This window comes from Ciconia boyciana, chromosome 9 (genome assembly GCF_034638445.1).
Source record: "Ciconia boyciana chromosome 9, ASM3463844v1, whole genome shotgun sequence".
Lineage (NCBI taxonomy): Eukaryota > Metazoa > Chordata > Aves > Ciconiiformes > Ciconiidae > Ciconia > Ciconia boyciana.
This window is the reverse complement of record NC_132942.1, coordinates 25,151,591-25,168,903: the sequence shown is the minus strand read 5'-3', so window position 1 is coordinate 25,168,903 and position 17,313 is coordinate 25,151,591. Positions and strand designations below refer to the sequence as shown.

Genomic DNA, 17,313 nt, shown 5'->3' with positions numbered 1-17,313 from the left:
TGGTCACCTGCTCTTTGATTTCAATCTCTGCATTTCTTAATCAGTTTCCCTGTCTGAAACATGGGGCTTGTGTTGCTGGCTTCTTTTCTGAAATATATGGATGTCTGCTTATGCAAAGTGCTGTGCAAGAGCTCGGTATTATTACTGCTGTTCATACAGAATTCCCCAGGCCTTCAGAATGGCCCTTTTACTTATTCATGTTTAGCTTAGCAGACAGAAGCTGTGGCGCTGTCTGTAGCAGCCCAGGCTTGGAGCCTGTCGAAAAAGCACTCTTGCCTCCGATCTTGGCTGCAGCAAGTAAAGTATTGCCCACTTTCTCTTACTAGTGTGCTCTTGTGTCTTCCTTCCAAAAGAAGGTGATTCCGACTTGTCAGACTGGGTCTCTTGCACACTCTGGGGCGGGAGCCTCTATGAGAGGGCAATGCTGGATTTCTTCCTCTTTGTTTCCCATTTTGAAGAATCTCTTTGCACCTTGTGGAACTGCATTGGTCCATCAGCTATTCTGAATGTAGTGGGTGAGGCTTTCCTTCTCTGTGAAGTCTTCCTCCTTTCTTTTTTCCAAAGCACTGGAAAAATCTAAAATTTTTTAGTCTGTTTCTCAAAGTTAATTAATTAGATGACACAAAGCCTGTCAGTATGTGAAGTACAACAGACGCTTGCACACACATTGGAGTATTTCAGCTTTGCGTCTTTCTGAGGCTAGTACAATAAAATGTTCATTGTGGCCATATTTGGAGTATAATAGCTACAGCATTCTTCATTAGATAGCATTTTAGTGCTCTTGAGGAGCTTTTAGGGTTTTTTTAGGTAATAAATCATCATTTATAATCAGTCTAAATAGACTTAAACCTGTCATCATCTCTTCTAGCTTCGTTTTGGCTTAAATCCAGTCAACTTGTACAATATAGTGTTTATTTGTGGTTTTAAATGTTGGGGAAACATTAAACTGGGGTTTAATGGAATAGTAGTCTAATGCAGCAGCTTCTATTGATAAGTCATCAAGGGTGTTTTTACAGAAGAGCCTTTTCGGTCCTGGCTTTTAGCCCAAGGTCGATCTGGTTTCACAGAAGTTAGTTTAATTTCTGATGTATTTTCTTTCCCTTAGGTGTCAGTTGTTGCTCCTTCCCCAGCCAGACATGAAAATCTGCCATGGCTCTGTTCGTTACTGTGGTAGCAGTTTCCATCTTGCACAGCAGTATTAAGAGTCAGACTGCAGTCTCTTGAATGCAGTAAATTCTGTCAGGGTGGAGACAAAGTTGTTAGTGCTGTTACTCAGTGTAAATATTTGAACTCTGTCGCTTAGAAAAAGCTGTTTAGTGTTGGCTCTCTAGGTAAGTTTTGAGCTGTTATTTCCAGTGCTTGGTTATGATCACAGGTAGTTTAACTTGCTCCAAAATAACTAGTTTATTCTATATTTGCTGAATTCAGTTCAGTCTCACAGAGTTGTTGCAGTTGTCCTGCATCAGCAAATTTATGGGACGGACCTTATAAGGTATTGATGTAGAGTCTATGGCTAAAAAGTGCAGATCTGGGAGCAGTTTTATAGTGCACTGATTCTCCATGCTTTTGATTTCAGTGCTCTCTGAGAAGTTAGTGCCTTCTTACATTCCTGGGTTTTTATCTCGTTGGTAATGAAAAGAGCAAGTGGACCAAATCGGATCAAATCAAGCTGAAGTCTGTGCTGTTCTTGCAGTCACTGCTCCCGGAGGATCTGATCACCACGTTCTTAACTGTACGGGAGTGTGGCTGTTCTGGTCAGTGTCTGCCAACAGAGGCTGCTTCTGGCAGGGGTGCACCTGAGTTATCGCAAGTAAACACTGGAAAGATGTTCTGTACTGCATTGCAGGGCATGGAACTGCTTATTTACACCACCACCCCTCCTCGTTCCCCTCCATCTTGGTGGTGTGCTAACTTGTTCAGGCAAATCCAGTCTCTGCTGTCTCACCTGATTAACAAGCCAGTGCAAATATGATCACTGCCTCCCCCAGTAGCTCCCAGCTTTCCAGAAGTGGGTGGGGAGTGCTTGTGAAATTCTCCATTCCTGGATGCTGGCTGTTAGGGTTTGTCCTGGCACCCAGGCAGTAGGGATCAGTTTCTCTTTCTAATTGCGTATGTCTGAATGAATCATCATGCAGTGCTTTTAAATCACTTGTCCAGACAGACAAAAGCAGTGCTATTGCCACTGGTGGTTGTACTTGGGAATGGTGATGAGACTGAGAACATGAGGAATATAAAAATTGTACTATTAAATTGCTTTGGTATGGTTGAGAGGTACCAAGAAATACTTTAATTGCAGGTTATTTTTGGTTTGTAAAAATGCCCTGTTTTCTTCTTGGTGGACTCCCTTGAACCGGATACTTTCCATTCATTTTACTTTTGAGTAAACGATAAAGAGCTGGAGTTAATGCTTGGAGATCTGGTTTGTCTTATTTGATCCCAGGCCCTTTGGTTTAGGGTGCAAATGCTATGAGAGAGAGATTATACCAGAGATTCCCATGTCTGTAGCACCATTCAACAAGACTAGATTTCCATGACCTTCTGTGGCTTTACAGACGTGCCAGGTGCTCATAGCATGTAGCTGATTTAGCTGCAAATCATGGATTTGGTGCATGAAGTTGAGGGTTGGGGTTTCATATTTCATTCATGTGGACACCATTGCAGCTACATGTTTTTTCCACGTTGATCCCAAGCATGTACATTTTTGTCCTTTCTGTAAAAATAACAGGCTCCATTCTGAATTTGGAGCTGCATGATGTACTAATGACCTCATCTGTTACAGCCGTTGCCTTTTGCTGTATAGTTTCTTTAACTATTCTCTCATTTGGTCTATGCAAGCACTATCTATGCAAGGTCTATCTCTATCTCACTAGACTATGCAAGGTCTATCTCAAACACTGGGAGAACTTTCTGTGTCCATCGAAGTTAGACACACGCCTTTTACATTGGAACAACATGTACATATTTCTTTTGATTTTGAGTGTTAATGACATGGGTTAACACATTTTAATAGATGGCTACTTGTGTCTGTGTATGTACAAGCATATGCCCGTCTGTTTTGCTGTTAATTTAACCTCATGTTTAAATTATGTGTTTTCAGCCCTCATATACACATATGCATGCATAGATATATATGTATATGTTTCCATTTTTAATACATATAAAAATATATATACAGGTAGTTTATATCTAAATTAACACCAAATTCTTCACAGGGACTTCTCTGCTTTCACTCTCCTTTGTATCAAGACACTATATGAACTGTCATATTGCATCTGCATCCAACTTCTGACAGGCCCATAGATCACAGAATCACAGAATTGTATAGGTTGGAAAAGACCTTTAAGATCGAGTCCAACCGTAAACCTAACACTACCAAGACCACCACTATACCATGTCCCTAAGCACCTCATCTAAACGTCTTTTAAATACCTCCAGGGATGGCGACTCAACCACTTCCCTGGGAAGCCTGTTCCAATGCTTGATAACCCTTTCAGTGAAGTAAAATTTCCTAATATCCAGTCTAAACCTCCCCTGGCGCAACTTGAGGCCATTACCTCTCGTCCTATCATTTGTTACTTGGGAGAAGAGAACCAACACCCACCTCACTACAACCTCCTTTCAGGTAGTTGTAGAGAGTGAGAAGGTTTCCCCTCAGCCTCCTTTTCTCCAGGCTAAACAACCCCAGTTCCCTCAGCCGCTCCTCATAAGACTTCTGCTCTAGACCCTTCACCAGCTTCGTTGCCCTTCTCTGGACACGCTCCAGCACCTCAATGTCTCTCTTGTAGTGAGGGGCCCAAAACTGAACACAGGATTCGAGGTGCGGCCTCAGCAGTGCTGAGTACAGGGGCATGATCACTTCCCTAGTCCTGCTGGCCACGCTATTCCTGATACAAGCCAGGATACCATTGGCTTTCTTGGCCACCTGGGCATACTGCTGGCTCATATTCAGGCGGCTGTCAACCAACACACCCAGGTCCTTTTCTGCCTGGCAGCTTTCCAGCCACTCTTCTTCAAGCCTGTAGCGTTGCATGGGGTTGCTGTGGCCCAAGGGCAGGACCCAGCAGTTAGCCTTGTTGAACCTCATACAATTGGCCTCGGCCCATCGATCCAGCCTGTCCAGACCCCTCTGCAGAGCCTTCCTCCCCTCAAGCAGATCAACACTCCCGCACAACTTGGTATCATCTGCAAACTTACTGAGGGTGCACTCGATCCCTTTGTCCAAATCATTGATAAAGATATTAAACAGAACTGGCCCCAGCACAGAGCCCTGGGGAACACCGCTTGTGACCGCCCGCCAACTGGAGTAAACTCCATTCACCACCACTCTTTGGGCCCGGCCATCCAGCCAGTTCTTTACCCAGCGAAGAGGACACCCATCCAAGCCATGAGCAGCCAGTTTCTCCAGGAGAATGCTGTGGGAAACCGTGTCAAAGGCTTTACTAAAGTCTTGTTAGACAACATCCACAGCCTTTCCCTCATCCATCCACTAGGCGGGTCACCTTGTTGTAGGAGGAGATCAGGTTGGTCAAGCAGGACCTGCCTTTCCTAAACCCATGCTGGCTGGGCTTGATCCCTTGGTTATCCTCTACATGCCATGTGATGGCAGTCAGGATGATCTGCTCCATCAGCTTCCCCGGTACCAAGGTTAGGCTGACAGGCCTGTAGTTCCCCGGGTCCTCCTTCTGGCCCTTCTTGAAGATGAGCATCACATTTGCTAATCTCCAGTCAAGTGGGACCTCCCCAGTTAGCCAGGACTGCTGCTAAATGATGGAAAGGGGCTTGGTGAGCACATCTGCCAGTTCCTTCAGTACCCTCGGGTGGATCTCATCAGGCCCCATAGACTTGTGAGTGTCTAAGTGGTGCAGGAGGTCACTAACCATTTCCCCCTGGATTATGGGGGCTCCATTCTGGTCCCCGTCCCTATCTTCCGACTCAGGGGGCTGGGTACCCAGAGAACTATTGGCCCTACTATTAAAGACTGAGGCAAAGAAGGCATTAAGTACCTCAGCCTTATCTTCATCCTTTGTCACTGTGATCCCTCCCCCGTCTACTAGGGGTTGGAGATTCTCCTTAGCTCTCCTTTTGCTGCTGATGTATTTGAAGAAGTATTTTTTGTTGTCTTTTACAGCAGCAGCCAGATTGAGCTCTAGCTCAGCTTTGGCCCTTCAATCTGCCTTTAGCCCAGATCTGCCTTAAGAACATAGTCCCACAAGGCAAAGCTCTCTGAGACCACTTGAAAGTATTTGCTTGATGTTTAGCGCTTGGGGAAGATGGGCAGAATAGTATCCTGTTTTAGACAACCCCCTCTTGCTGGCTGTCTGTGTGCCCGTAGGTATAGAAATTCTTTATAGCTGAGCAAGAATTTTCTTTCTTTCTCTGAAGGTTTCTGCTCATCCTGAGTGAAACCTCCAACAGAGATGGATACTGAAGGCTTTGGAGAGCTTCTCCAGCAGGCAGAACAGCTTGCAGCCGAGACAGAAGGTATCTCTGAGCTCCCTCATGTAGAACGCAACCTGCAGGAGATCCAGCAGGCTGGGGAGCGCCTGCGGTCCCGCACGCTGACCCGTACTTCCCAGGAGACTGCAGATGTTAAGGCGTAAGTATGGAGCACTGGCATTGGAAACTCTGTGCAGAGGGTAGAAGCTGTTTACGGGTTTGGTTTCTAACGTGCGGGGAGTCTTGCCAGGAGGACATGCCTGGGAGAAATACAATGCTGCAAAGCTGTTTTTCCTGCCCCCCCAACTTTCTCCTACTTAAAAAAAAATAGTAATTGAAGGATTTATCTGAGGAGCTACCGTTCCTGATTGCAGGCGCTAAAGCCAAAAAGTGTAGTGCCTTGTTCTGGCTGCTGCTGAAGACATTTACCAACATGCTATAGAATTTTTCTATCTGGAAGGACTTGGCAGCTGTGCAGTACTGCAGTGGAACAGCAGAAAGAGTTCAGCAGGGCTGAGGTGGTTAGATATACACACAGGGCTGTTCAAAATTTGTTTTTTATGCAGTTTTCTTAACACAGTTGGGAACACTGTCTGTACATGGCTAGCTGCTGACCTAAATATTGGCAATGAATTTGAGTTTATAGTTCTACCTGTTCAATACTAATTTCATACCTGTACAATTTCTTCCTTATAGGTCTGTTCTTCTCGGGTCTAGAGGGCTTGATATATCTCACATTTCTCAGCGACTAGAGAGTCTAAGTGCAGCCACTACGTTTGAGCCTCTTGAACCTGTGAAGGACACTGACATCCAGGTAGGGGCATTTCTGACATGTGAATTACACTGCCCTTGTAACTGCTATTCCTGTGTTGTGGTTCAAAGCTCTTCTAAGGCTATTGTGGAAATAGTCTTGCTCTGTGTTTAATTCACTGGCTAGAGGAAGTACAGAGGAGGGATGCTGCTTTCAGTGATGAAAGATGTTTGAGTTAGCCATCAGAAGAAGCATTAACTACCAGATCTGCTAAGTTCCAAACTGTTGCTGAAGTCAAGAGGAACTATGTACTTATTGCCCTTATGGAGCTGTCTTTGTTGGCTTTGCAAGCCTAAATTGCACAGGGATGCCTCTCCCTCATAGTTTTGAGGCCTTTTTTTATGTCTGATTGGAAGAACACATGTGCAACCACTTGGCAATTTTGAGATGTTGGAACAGGGGGCATTTAAGTCAATACAGAAAAGAGGTGAGTATAGCTTTTTCTTACACTGTATCTCAGATGTCATAACCTTGTCTTTGTGGTAGACTGACTTTGCCATGTTTCATATGCTTTACCAGTGTGATTTAATCTTGTAAATTTTCCTGTAGTTCATCTCCTGAGGTGTCTCAGAAATTAGTGTGACCCATCTATTTTTGCTTTATGATAGTTGCCTGCCTTTGTAGAATATCTTTCTTCATTATGAAGAAATCTGTGGTATTCATTACTCAGTTAAGAGCTAGTTAATGGAATTGATGTTGTGGGTTGCATTGAAGATAACAGTCTGAATTACTAGTTAATAATTTTGAAGCTTATATTCTCTCTCCTTACTGGCAAATGGCTAAATTAGAGCGTCAAAAGAGTTGTAAGCTCTTCTTTTTAGCAGAAGTAGTATGCCCTAAACTACATAACTTCAGAAGGGAAAGGGAGGGAAGGGAGGCCTGTGAAGAGTTACCCCATTTTGTCTATGATATGTTTTATTTAAGCATTTGGTGCTGTCCATTTTGGGTGGACGGGGCCCTTAGTCTATTCTATTGTTAGAAGCCCTGTGGTCTCCTCTCTTCGGTCAGATTTACTTAATCCCCTATTCTCTAAGGACCGTAGCCTTTCCAGTAGTAGCAGTGTGTGCCCTGGGTCCCATAGCAAGGAGGTGTTTCCTTGCAGGGCAAGCAGTACTCCTCTGTGTCGGGGCTGCCTTCAGCCCTCTTGGGCTGGGAACGCAGGGGGGTGCATCTGTGTGAGAACCGAATACTTGGGGCATCTAATGGGTTTCTCAAATACGTGATTTCTTCTTGTGCCTTTGTACGTCTTCACCTTCTGGCGATTCCTAGCATATTTGGCTATCTTTTCTCACCCTTCCCAGATGATTTTCCCTTCTTTTTCACTAAAAATTAGTGCACTCTGGAGACTTCATCTATTGCATGATCATAGAGCGAGAGGTCTAAACCACTGGCATTGTTCACTTTCTGTCTTCGCATTTTATTCCTTTGTTCCGGTTTCTGATGTTGTATTTCTAATTGGTGATATTAAACTTGGTACATGTCTTCCTTGACCCCCATTCTGTCTAGATTTTTTTCGATAATTCTTCGCTTTTTTGGGGGGATGGGGGTGTACTACTGCTGTTAATTATTTGATTTCTGGTGTTTTTCCTTTCTCCTTTAAGAGCAATCTTACAGTAGATTCTCAAGCCCAGAAGCAGTGGAGCTCTTGACTCTTTGGATTCTGAGATTTGTGGCATATGGGAAAATAGATAGGACTACATAATACTTACATTTTACTTTATTTTACTGGTTACCTAAACAAAATGTGAAAGCTTTATTCTTTCTTAATTATACCAGATCTCAAGGCCTTATCATTTGATATGGTGATTCTGGTATCTTCTGGTGATGATCTTAGTATATTTTTTTCATCTCCAGTATATTTTTTTTATGACCCATGTCAATATTTGAATGTTTTTCATTAGAATGCATTTATTTCTTTAAAAAAGGAAGTATTTAAGTTTGAATTCATGGCAGTTGACATTATGGACTAAGCTTGCTATAAACTATAAAAATTATTTAAATAACAATAAGCGTATTTGTTTTTTAAATGAAAAACAAGTGACAGATGAGATTTCTTAATTGGAGAAGTTTGAAGAATGTGGGAGGAGATTTTTTTTAAATACCTTACCACCTGAAATCAAGAGATTTTCAGCCATGCTTAAACAAATTTGGTATCTGAGACCCATTGATTTCAACTCCAGGTGATTTCTGTGGGAACTGGGTCCTTACATTGCATAGGCATTCTTGAGAGTTTCTTAAATATTGGTCTGTTTGCATGTTTAGGTGCTGAAATGCCTCTGTCTAGCCATCATTTTCAATCTGTCTTTTTGCTACCAAAGTAAATGATTTCTTTTGGTCTCATAGGAGAGACAGTTTGAAATGCAGACAATTTGAAATGCAAACATTTTGAAATACAAGCTGGATACTTTTTTCTTTATATAAGGCAGTTTAATTGACTGAACATTTTTATATGATCTGTTTCTCATAGGGTTCTAGTCCATCCTAGCAGAGCTTGACACAAAGCGCATGTGTAAGCATGTGTGTAAATGTCATCTAGTAAATAAGAATTTTCTTATTCATTGTTTTCAAGCTTAATACAAATGTTTTAAGATTCTGAATAAATACTGCGCTTTTTAAATAAGTTTATATTGTGAATATAGATACAATTGTATCTTCCTGTTATGGAAAAGCTTCAAATTTAGCATAAAAGCAGTGGTTAATTGTAAATCAATGTGTTTAAATGGCCAAATCAGCCAATGAGATTCAGGCCTTCCTTTAGGAAAACAGCTAAAAAGTACAAATAAAAAGCAGGATGAAAATCAATAATTTAAATCAAAGTTCCCTGCTTGCTGTTTTGAATCATGATTAACACTGGTGATTTAATCAGTGATCACTTTAAATTAAATCTAACTACCCATGTCTGAGGCCTAATACATGTGTGCTTTGAATCTTAAATTTTTTTTTGCAGACCATGAGCAGAAAACGTTCATAGTAAATTAGCTGAAACCTATTTGCAGTGGGAAGGTGCTCCATTTTTAGGTCATCTTGCAGGCACATGGGTACCATGTCAGTCTTAAATGTTTTGTCCCTGTTTGTTAACAGGTGCAAGGGTTTCTGTGTTGCTTTGCAGAACATCATCCTCTGCTCTGTCTGAGGATATTTGCAGTCAAATCTCAAGCTGTCTGGCTGATGGTCGACAGTGCTCTGTTATCTGAAAGTAACTTGCTTAGAATATTGACAAGTCTGCACTCATCTGTAGGTTCTGGTACCCAGTCATCAACAACAGGATCTTGTCCTTTCAGAGTAGTTTTTTATTAAGGTTTTGTTGCTAGTTACATAAGAGGACCTTTGTGTTACATACTACTGGTTGTCCTTTAGTTAGGTCTGTTAACCCCGTAGGTCTGAAAATTATTTGATGCTTTAGATAAAGATGTGCTACAAAAGCTAGTTCCTATGTTACTTTTTTTACACCTTTTGATGATTATGTTGGAATTTGTTTTCATTCTTCCTAGCTTATTAGTTTTGTAAGGCTTCTTCAGGTTTGTTGTGTTTACTTTGGGCCAGATGTAGCTATCCCTTTACACTGTGTAGCATTCTCCCTCCATAAGTTGCTCCCATTGTATCCTGGAAGGCAGTCTGCAGAGTGATAAAAAGAAGGAGTCTGGTTTATCATTTTACAGGACTTGTCTGTGTAAATACTGAGTAACAGCAGAGGAATAGTCATACTGGTAGGCTTTAATTCTGTGGATTGGGAAGAACTGTTCTGTTCTGCATCAAGCCTGGACTTTCTAACATTACCGTTACTCTTTTTTTTTTTTATTTTTAACCAACAAAAACTTATTCCAAAATACTTAATGAACTTGGTTCACAGTTTATCATCAGGATTGTAGACTCATCTGTCCTTTCTAAGTCTCGCCTCTTCCTGATGCTCAACACTTATACTCGCAAGTCTGTATAGTTTGCAGCAAATTTGTTTAGCCTTCAATCCCATCTGAAACGTATTTGTCATTTGTAGATTCAATTTAATTATTCTTGCATATATAGTGTCTTTCAAGCTTCAGTTTGAGCAGGTAGTGTTATCAGTTCATAAATACTTTACAGCATCACTTGTTTAAGAGGCTGAAACTTTTTTTCAGGTAAGCACCTGAAACTGCAAGTCTGTGCACTCTTCCTCCCTGTAAAACTGTGGTGGGACTCTGCATTGGTACAGCCTATGTACACCACAGTGCGGGAGTAGGTGGTGCCTCTGGAGGTGAATATGGGTACTTGTGCCAGAGGCATAGACCTAATGCTTAGTCTTTGCTGACTGTTGCAGTTATGTAAAGGTTACAAATATGATTAAATCTTTATTGTATGAATTTTAGGTTTCTGCTGACTTTCAAATTCTGTCAAAGCTCTTGCAGCATGAAAATACTCCTTAGACTTCCTGCCACGTGCTGCCACATTGCTCCTTTGCATCCAGTGATTTCCTGACGGTTTGCTTGAGCTTCTCCAGCTTTCTTACCTAAAGTATTTACTTATTGTCTCTGTTCCATCTTATGTTGTGGTCTATTCTAGCAGCCTGTATGTGGGCAGCATAGAGAGATATGCTAGAATCTAATCTCTCAAATGACAACAGACAGCACTGCAGAGGGAGAATAACAGGAAATATCCTGTTTCTTCTACAGAGAGTAAAACACAGCAAGAAAAATCAGAAGGGAGCATCCTAGGGCATGAAGTCCCAGGACACTGATGCGAGACATTCAGAAAGTGTTAAGAGAATCTAGGAATTTGCCTTAATAGAAGCCTCAGATTGGGTTAACAAGCAAGAGGGACTTTCTGCACAGAATCTCTTTTAAATGGTACTCCATAGTGCTGACTAAAAAGAAGTGCACCAAATTGCAACTCAATTAATTATCTGAATTATTTATCAGTTGTATAATGTAGATTGCTTGCACATAAAAGGGTTGTGAGTCCAGGAAATGTCTCCCACTAGAGCAGTAGGCCGGGAAGATTATGAAAAAGATTTTAGGCTTGCCACTAAATTATAGGAATTTGTATTTTTTCCCTCTCATTTCAAAGATTGTGTTCTTAGGTTGTATGCAATGCAACAAACACTTCTCACAGCAAATCCAGTTCATAACAATTCCTATGTCAAGAGTTTACAAAGATGAAGGTTTTTTGAATTGTCAGAAAGCCCTATTTTGGCAAAATATTTTCAAAGTTGAATATGGTAGTCAAGTGATTCTTGATGTTCTTGATGCCATATTTAGCACATAAATGCATGTTGGGGTTTTTTTGTTTGTTTCTTTGTGGCTTTTAAAAATCACAGGTAAGGGGATATCATGCAATATCTCGAAGATGGGGTATATGTGTAGAAACATAATACTGCCATTCTCTTCAGAAAAGGTATTTCTTCACCCTTCCAAAGATGCAGACTATGATGTCCTCTTCTTGTGAGCGCTGTCATAGCAGACATCTCTCAGGTCCCAGTAATGGCAGCCAGAGGAGGAATTATTACAAGTATATGGAAAGGCTGCACTATTGTAACATGTAAGCTAGGACCTGGCTCTTGCATGTGTGCTGTTTGGTTTCTGTATGAATGTCGGAGAGAGGTTCGGTGCTGCTCTAGTAAACTTGTTTGGGGTACCTGTTAGGGGTTAGTTGCAGGATCAAGGCCTGATCTATACCTACTAAGATAGTTAGACTGATTACAGTATACGTTATGCTTTACTGTGTGCTTCGTGTTTTGAGCATGTCACGATGGCTTGATACTAGATTTAGCCCCCCTGTATGCTTGTTTTGAAATGTCTAAGCCCATGGCCCAAAGTCATGGTGATAATTTTAAGAAATGGTGTTGCTCTCACTTTTAAGGCTTGGCCCAGCTCTGTGCAGATCTGTGAAATGAATTGTTGTGGTTTAACCCCAGTTAGGAACTAAGCACCACGCAGCCGCTCACTCATCCTCCCCCCTCCCGGTGGGATGGGGGAGAGAATCGGAAAAGCACAAATAAGAAAACCTGTGGGCTGAGATAAGAACAGTTTAATAATTGAAATAAAATAATAATAATAAATTGTAATGAAAAGGAATACAACAAGAGAGAGAGAGGAACAAAACCCAGGGAAGGACAAAAAAGCAAATGATGCAGCCGCTCGCCACCTGCCGACCGATGCCCAACCAGTCCCCGAGCAGGGATTGCTACCCCCTGGTCAACTCCCCCCACTCTGTATACTGACTATGATGTCATATGGTATGGAATAGCCCTTTGGCCAGTTGGGATCAACTGTCTTGGCTGTGCCCCCTTCCAGCTTCTTGTGCACCTGGCAGAGCATGGGAAGCTGAAAAGTCCTTGACTAGTGTAAACATTACTTAGCAACAACTAAAACATCAGTGTGCTATCAACATTATTCTCCTACTAAATCCAAAACACAGCACTATGCTAGCTACTAGGAAGAAAATTAACTCTGTCCCAGCCAAAACCAGGACATGATTACTAGAAATGGACACAAGCTCTCCTTGCATACATTGCTTATCTGCTTAGATAGAAAGTTTGAGGTGAAGTCCTGGGTCCATTACACTGAAGGAAAATTTTGTTGGATTATCTCATTTGTACACCAGTTTCACCTTGGCCTTCTGATCTAGGCAGAACTGAAATTAATGGTTGCATACCAGGGTTTGGTTTTGATTTCTGGGTGTGGATGTTCAGAGTATTGACTGAGTAGCTCTCTGGAGGTCCAGATACAGAAATAAGAGCTTTTATCTAAATGAGGGCAGAAGGTTAGGCTGAAATCTGTCCAAGTGGCAATTGAGGCAGACTGAAATTAAGTATCTGGGATATTTTCAAGTTTTTCAGAGTACTGTAAACAGGCTTCGTATCAAAGGCAGCCTTGACTTCTGTTTTAGTGTTGGTAGAATCTGGGTCCCACGATGCTTGCCCCAGCACTGTATGTTCTGTTTGTGTGTATGTATGCATATGACTCATAATTTAAAAACACTTATTCTGACATCAGGTACTGAAAGAGTGCATTATTCAGTGAGCTCTTACTGCTATTTTACATTACCATTTGTGATATGCTTTGTGGTATCTGCTAGAATAATACCAAAGCCTGTGGTAATCTACTAGAGTGTAACTAAAATCAGAGTTTATAAATGGAAATGCTGACACAACCTTAAAGGGGCAACCTCAAGTGCTGTTCACCATCCATTGTTTGCATTAGCTTAGCCTGAAAAAGCATTTTTCCTTTTGCAGATTCTGTCCTTTTCTATTTGCCAAACATTGATTTCTCCCCCCCGCCCCCAAGCCCTTCAGTTCTAATGGAGCTTGAAATTAAGGTGGCTTTATTTTTCTGTCGCTTCCTTGTTCACCCTAATCGATGATGCCAGCACAGCTGTGGGACCTTTTAACCATTGCAGAGCCAGGACAGTGAATGCAAGAGGACAACCTTCTATCTTGTTTTTTTTTAGGGTCAGTCGTTAGCTGTTGGTTTCTTTGCATTGCTGCAGTCCGAATGAAAAATATTATTTGCGGTCATAGTTATGAATTCTTCAAAGCTGTAGAAATATTATGCTCCAAAAATACCTGTCTACAAAGGTTCTCGGAAGTAATTTTTTTCCTCCCATTACTAGTGCATGCTAGTATCAAACCCTGCTATCTTTTTTGCCTAGTTGTCTCATTGATTTCATTCCGGATTTGACCCTTAATGTATACATTTAGGCATGTAAATCAAGAATATAAATATCCTGGTAATTAAATGTGGCCAGAGGCAGTTTTAACACAATTGAAGAAAGCGGTGATGTGGAAAGAATATTTTGACATGCAGCAAATGGAGTTAAGGGATGTGAACCTTAGAAATATAAATTACAGAAACTTCCTCATCTCATCTCTGATGCGTTTGCATGTCTCCCTTCTTTTAGGTAATGTGTAACAATTTTACATAAACCTCTAAAAGAAAACTGCAGCCTGTCTGTGGCTCTCTACTGGGTGATGAGACTTGCAAGGGCTTCCGCAGCACACAGCCTTGGCGAGGCAGCCAAGGATTCTGTGGCCTGTCTGCCGCCTTCCTGACACTGATAGTCTCCCAGGGCCCCTCTGAATCAACAGATTGGTCCCGAGCCTCCCAAGGCCTGTGCTGATCAAAGAATGCCCTGGGAAATGCCAAGGTGTGCATAGACTGGGATGTGGCTGGGGTTTAAGAGTGCAGGCTTCTCTATTTCATAGCCAGCATGGGGGTTTTTGGTTTTGTTTTTGTTTTAAGTCAAACAAACAAAAAACACACACCAAAAAACACCACACCACCCCCGCCCCCCCCCAAAAAGACCAAAACAAAACAACCAAACCAAAACCCCAAAAAAGCTCCTTTTGGCATCAGGTAGGTGAGTGAGTAACACTGTATAAAAAGAGGGAGGGAAGAACAGCCCAAAACATTGGGAATGTATTTGGGGTTTTTGGGTGTTATTTTTTTGCTTGTCACTTTTTCCCTCACATGCTTAGTTTACATCTAAGCAGAAGTTTTCTCTAGTTTTCATTACTGGTTTAATAGCATGATTTAGTAGTGCAGTTTCAAATTACCCTGGCCCTATTAACCTTAAAAACAAACACATGCACCCCCAAAAAACCCAAACCGTGGCACACTTAATGTAGAATACTGTATGGTGTTTTGTTAGTTGGCCAGATTACAGTCACTCAATAAATGCCGTGATACTGAATAATTTCAAATTTATTTTGTTTGCTTGGTTGCATGCTAACTGGGGTAATTATGTGGTCCTCTTCCAGTTCATCATGTTCTGATCATGGATTCCTAACTCTAAGGGGTTAGGAACAGGGAGAGAAAAGACATGATCTGCCTTTCTCTTTCATCATGGGTAAACAAGAGAGTATGAAAGGGACATTTCAAAACTTTATGCTAATGCAAGGTCATGAGATGGAAAAATTGAGAACTCCTGTTCTAGTAGCTATGTCTATTGATCTATTTAAATTCTGCTATGTCCTGGCATATTTTATATTTCCTGTCTGCTTAATCCAGGTATGTTCTTTGCATCTCAAATAGGTACGACCGTAGACTTTTAATAAACATCTTTGAAGTATCTATCATAAACATCTTAAAACAGAGACTAGATTTTGAGTCGTAACACTTGACTTCATTACCCCCCTCCCCTTTTTTCCTCCTTACATTGCGTAGCTCTGCCCTTTGATGAAAATTGCTCCAATTACTAATTGAATGTTAACTCCTACCCCTGTGAAGGGGAAAATATGGTACAAAAGGTAGTTTGGAGATCATGTATCCAAAATGCAGCCTCTTCTGTGCTGAGGTGTAGACATCTCTGCTTCTCTCAGTAGCATTGCAGGACCCTTTAAAACACCACGTGTAGCTGTAACTCTAGGGCGGATCTCGGCTGGTGGGATGTGATTATCTGAGTCAGAATTTTACCAAGACCCTGCTTGGAGCAATGTTACTATTGCAAGAGGTACTGAGGGGTCACCAATGACTTTCAGGATCCTTGTTGCATCTTACCAGGAGGATGGCACTTCTAGCAACACGGTACCTCTTAATGTCACGCTGTCCCATTAATTTAGTGCTTGCTGAGGTCTTGTATTGACTACTAACCTAGACAGTGTGTGCTCAGCATGTGCAAATGAACTATGGAATTAGTGCTTTCATGGTGCTGGAAAAATTTAGCAGAATGGTTTCATCTCTCTGGTTCTACAGATTGGTGAGAAGAAACAATGCTGAGATGCAAATTCTTGCACCGTGGCAATTTGCCACCTCCACGTATCATGTGATAGAGCAATTACTTGGGCTAAAGAGATGGTTTGATTTATTTATTTGAGGCACAAATGTAGCTTTTGCAAAGCACCACTCCATTTTGTTTTGTAAAATATTGATATTTCCGTCAATTTTGAAAATGTTACAAAGAAAGTGTAGACTTTACAGGAGAGGATTTGGAGATTTCCAGTACCTTGATTATAGCTCTGAAATAAAAGATCTGCAGGGCTGTGCTGGAATTTAACAGTGGAACTAGTTATACACAGAAGTGAACCCAATTAATCTTTGTTTCATTTAAGGGAAAAAAACTGTGAAAAATTAACAAGAAGGTAAATTAGGTTTCTAAAATATTAACAGCATTTTGGGTAGTAACAGCATAAGACCACAATTTGGAGTGGGTTTTTTTTTTCTTCTTTTTAATTTATTTATTTTTGAAGTAATCCACTTCTTTCCTGAGTGGACCATGGTATGTTCTTCTAGTGCCTCTGTAGAAACTGGAAACGGAGACACTAGGCTTTGGGAAGCCCTGCTCATAGCCGTGCAGAGGTCTTGTTGCAGGGACTTTTCACAGATGGCAGAAGCTTTCAGTCCCAGCGTTGCAGTGGCTTAATGGATTTAAGCTATAGGTTTGAGATTGAAAAATGAACGTTTACCTATTTAAGTCAGTATGGCTTTTCAGTTCTTATTTCTGAAAAGGATAAACAAAGAAAATTTCCCAACTGCAATAGGAAAAAAAGAATTCTGATCTTCAGCAAACTTTTCTGAAATGGGACAGAGTGGCTTGGAGCTGACCTATACAAATTTAGCAGTCTGGGAAAGGCCTCAGGTATATTGTTGTGCATGTCCTCCTCTCCACTGTCGTAATTAGTCAGTTTGACTCCATATCCAAAGTCCTAATCCTAGGCATTATCAAGCTTTGGTTTAGAGTAGTCACTGACTAATAAGTGTGTAAACTGCTTACCAATGCCTGGGCATCAAACTGTGGATGTACTTAAGCTTCCCCATGCAAAATGGCAGCCTGAAAATTTGGCAGTTTGCAGAAGAAATGTTTGGGTGGTGTGTGTCTGTGTTCTTTAACTTTCCTTTTTGAAGTTAAAATGAATTCTTATTCCTGCCAAGATATGCTCCTGAAAGAAAGTTGCAGCCTTTCAAGGTGGAACTAAGGACACATGCATTCGCTTCACTCATTTAGATTTTTGGCACAACTTCTGTTCTTGCTGCCTCCTTTCTGTTTTCTTTCCTGTCCTATATTTCTCATCTTTCTTCCAGTCTCATTTTTTAATTCTCTGTGGACTGTCCTTTTCAAGCACCAATTTCTGGATTATGTGATATCTTCAGTGTTCA

At 41.4% G+C, this 17,313-nt stretch overlaps 1 protein-coding gene across 3 annotated transcripts in view; it reads left to right on the top strand.

The window, feature by feature from the left end:
- Window positions 1-17,313, top strand: part of NUP93 (nucleoporin 93) — an 85,975-nt gene that overhangs the window by 3,157 nt on the left and 65,505 nt on the right. For all 3 annotated transcript variants that reach the window (XM_072873404.1, XM_072873406.1, XM_072873405.1), the window contains 2 exons: window positions 5,383-5,596; window positions 6,133-6,250. In XM_072873404.1, the coding sequence (XP_072729505.1) occupies window positions 5,418-5,596; window positions 6,133-6,250 (297 nt within the window). In that variant the 5' untranslated portion in view covers window positions 5,383-5,417. The remainder of the gene's footprint in view (window positions 1-5,382; window positions 5,597-6,132; window positions 6,251-17,313) is intronic.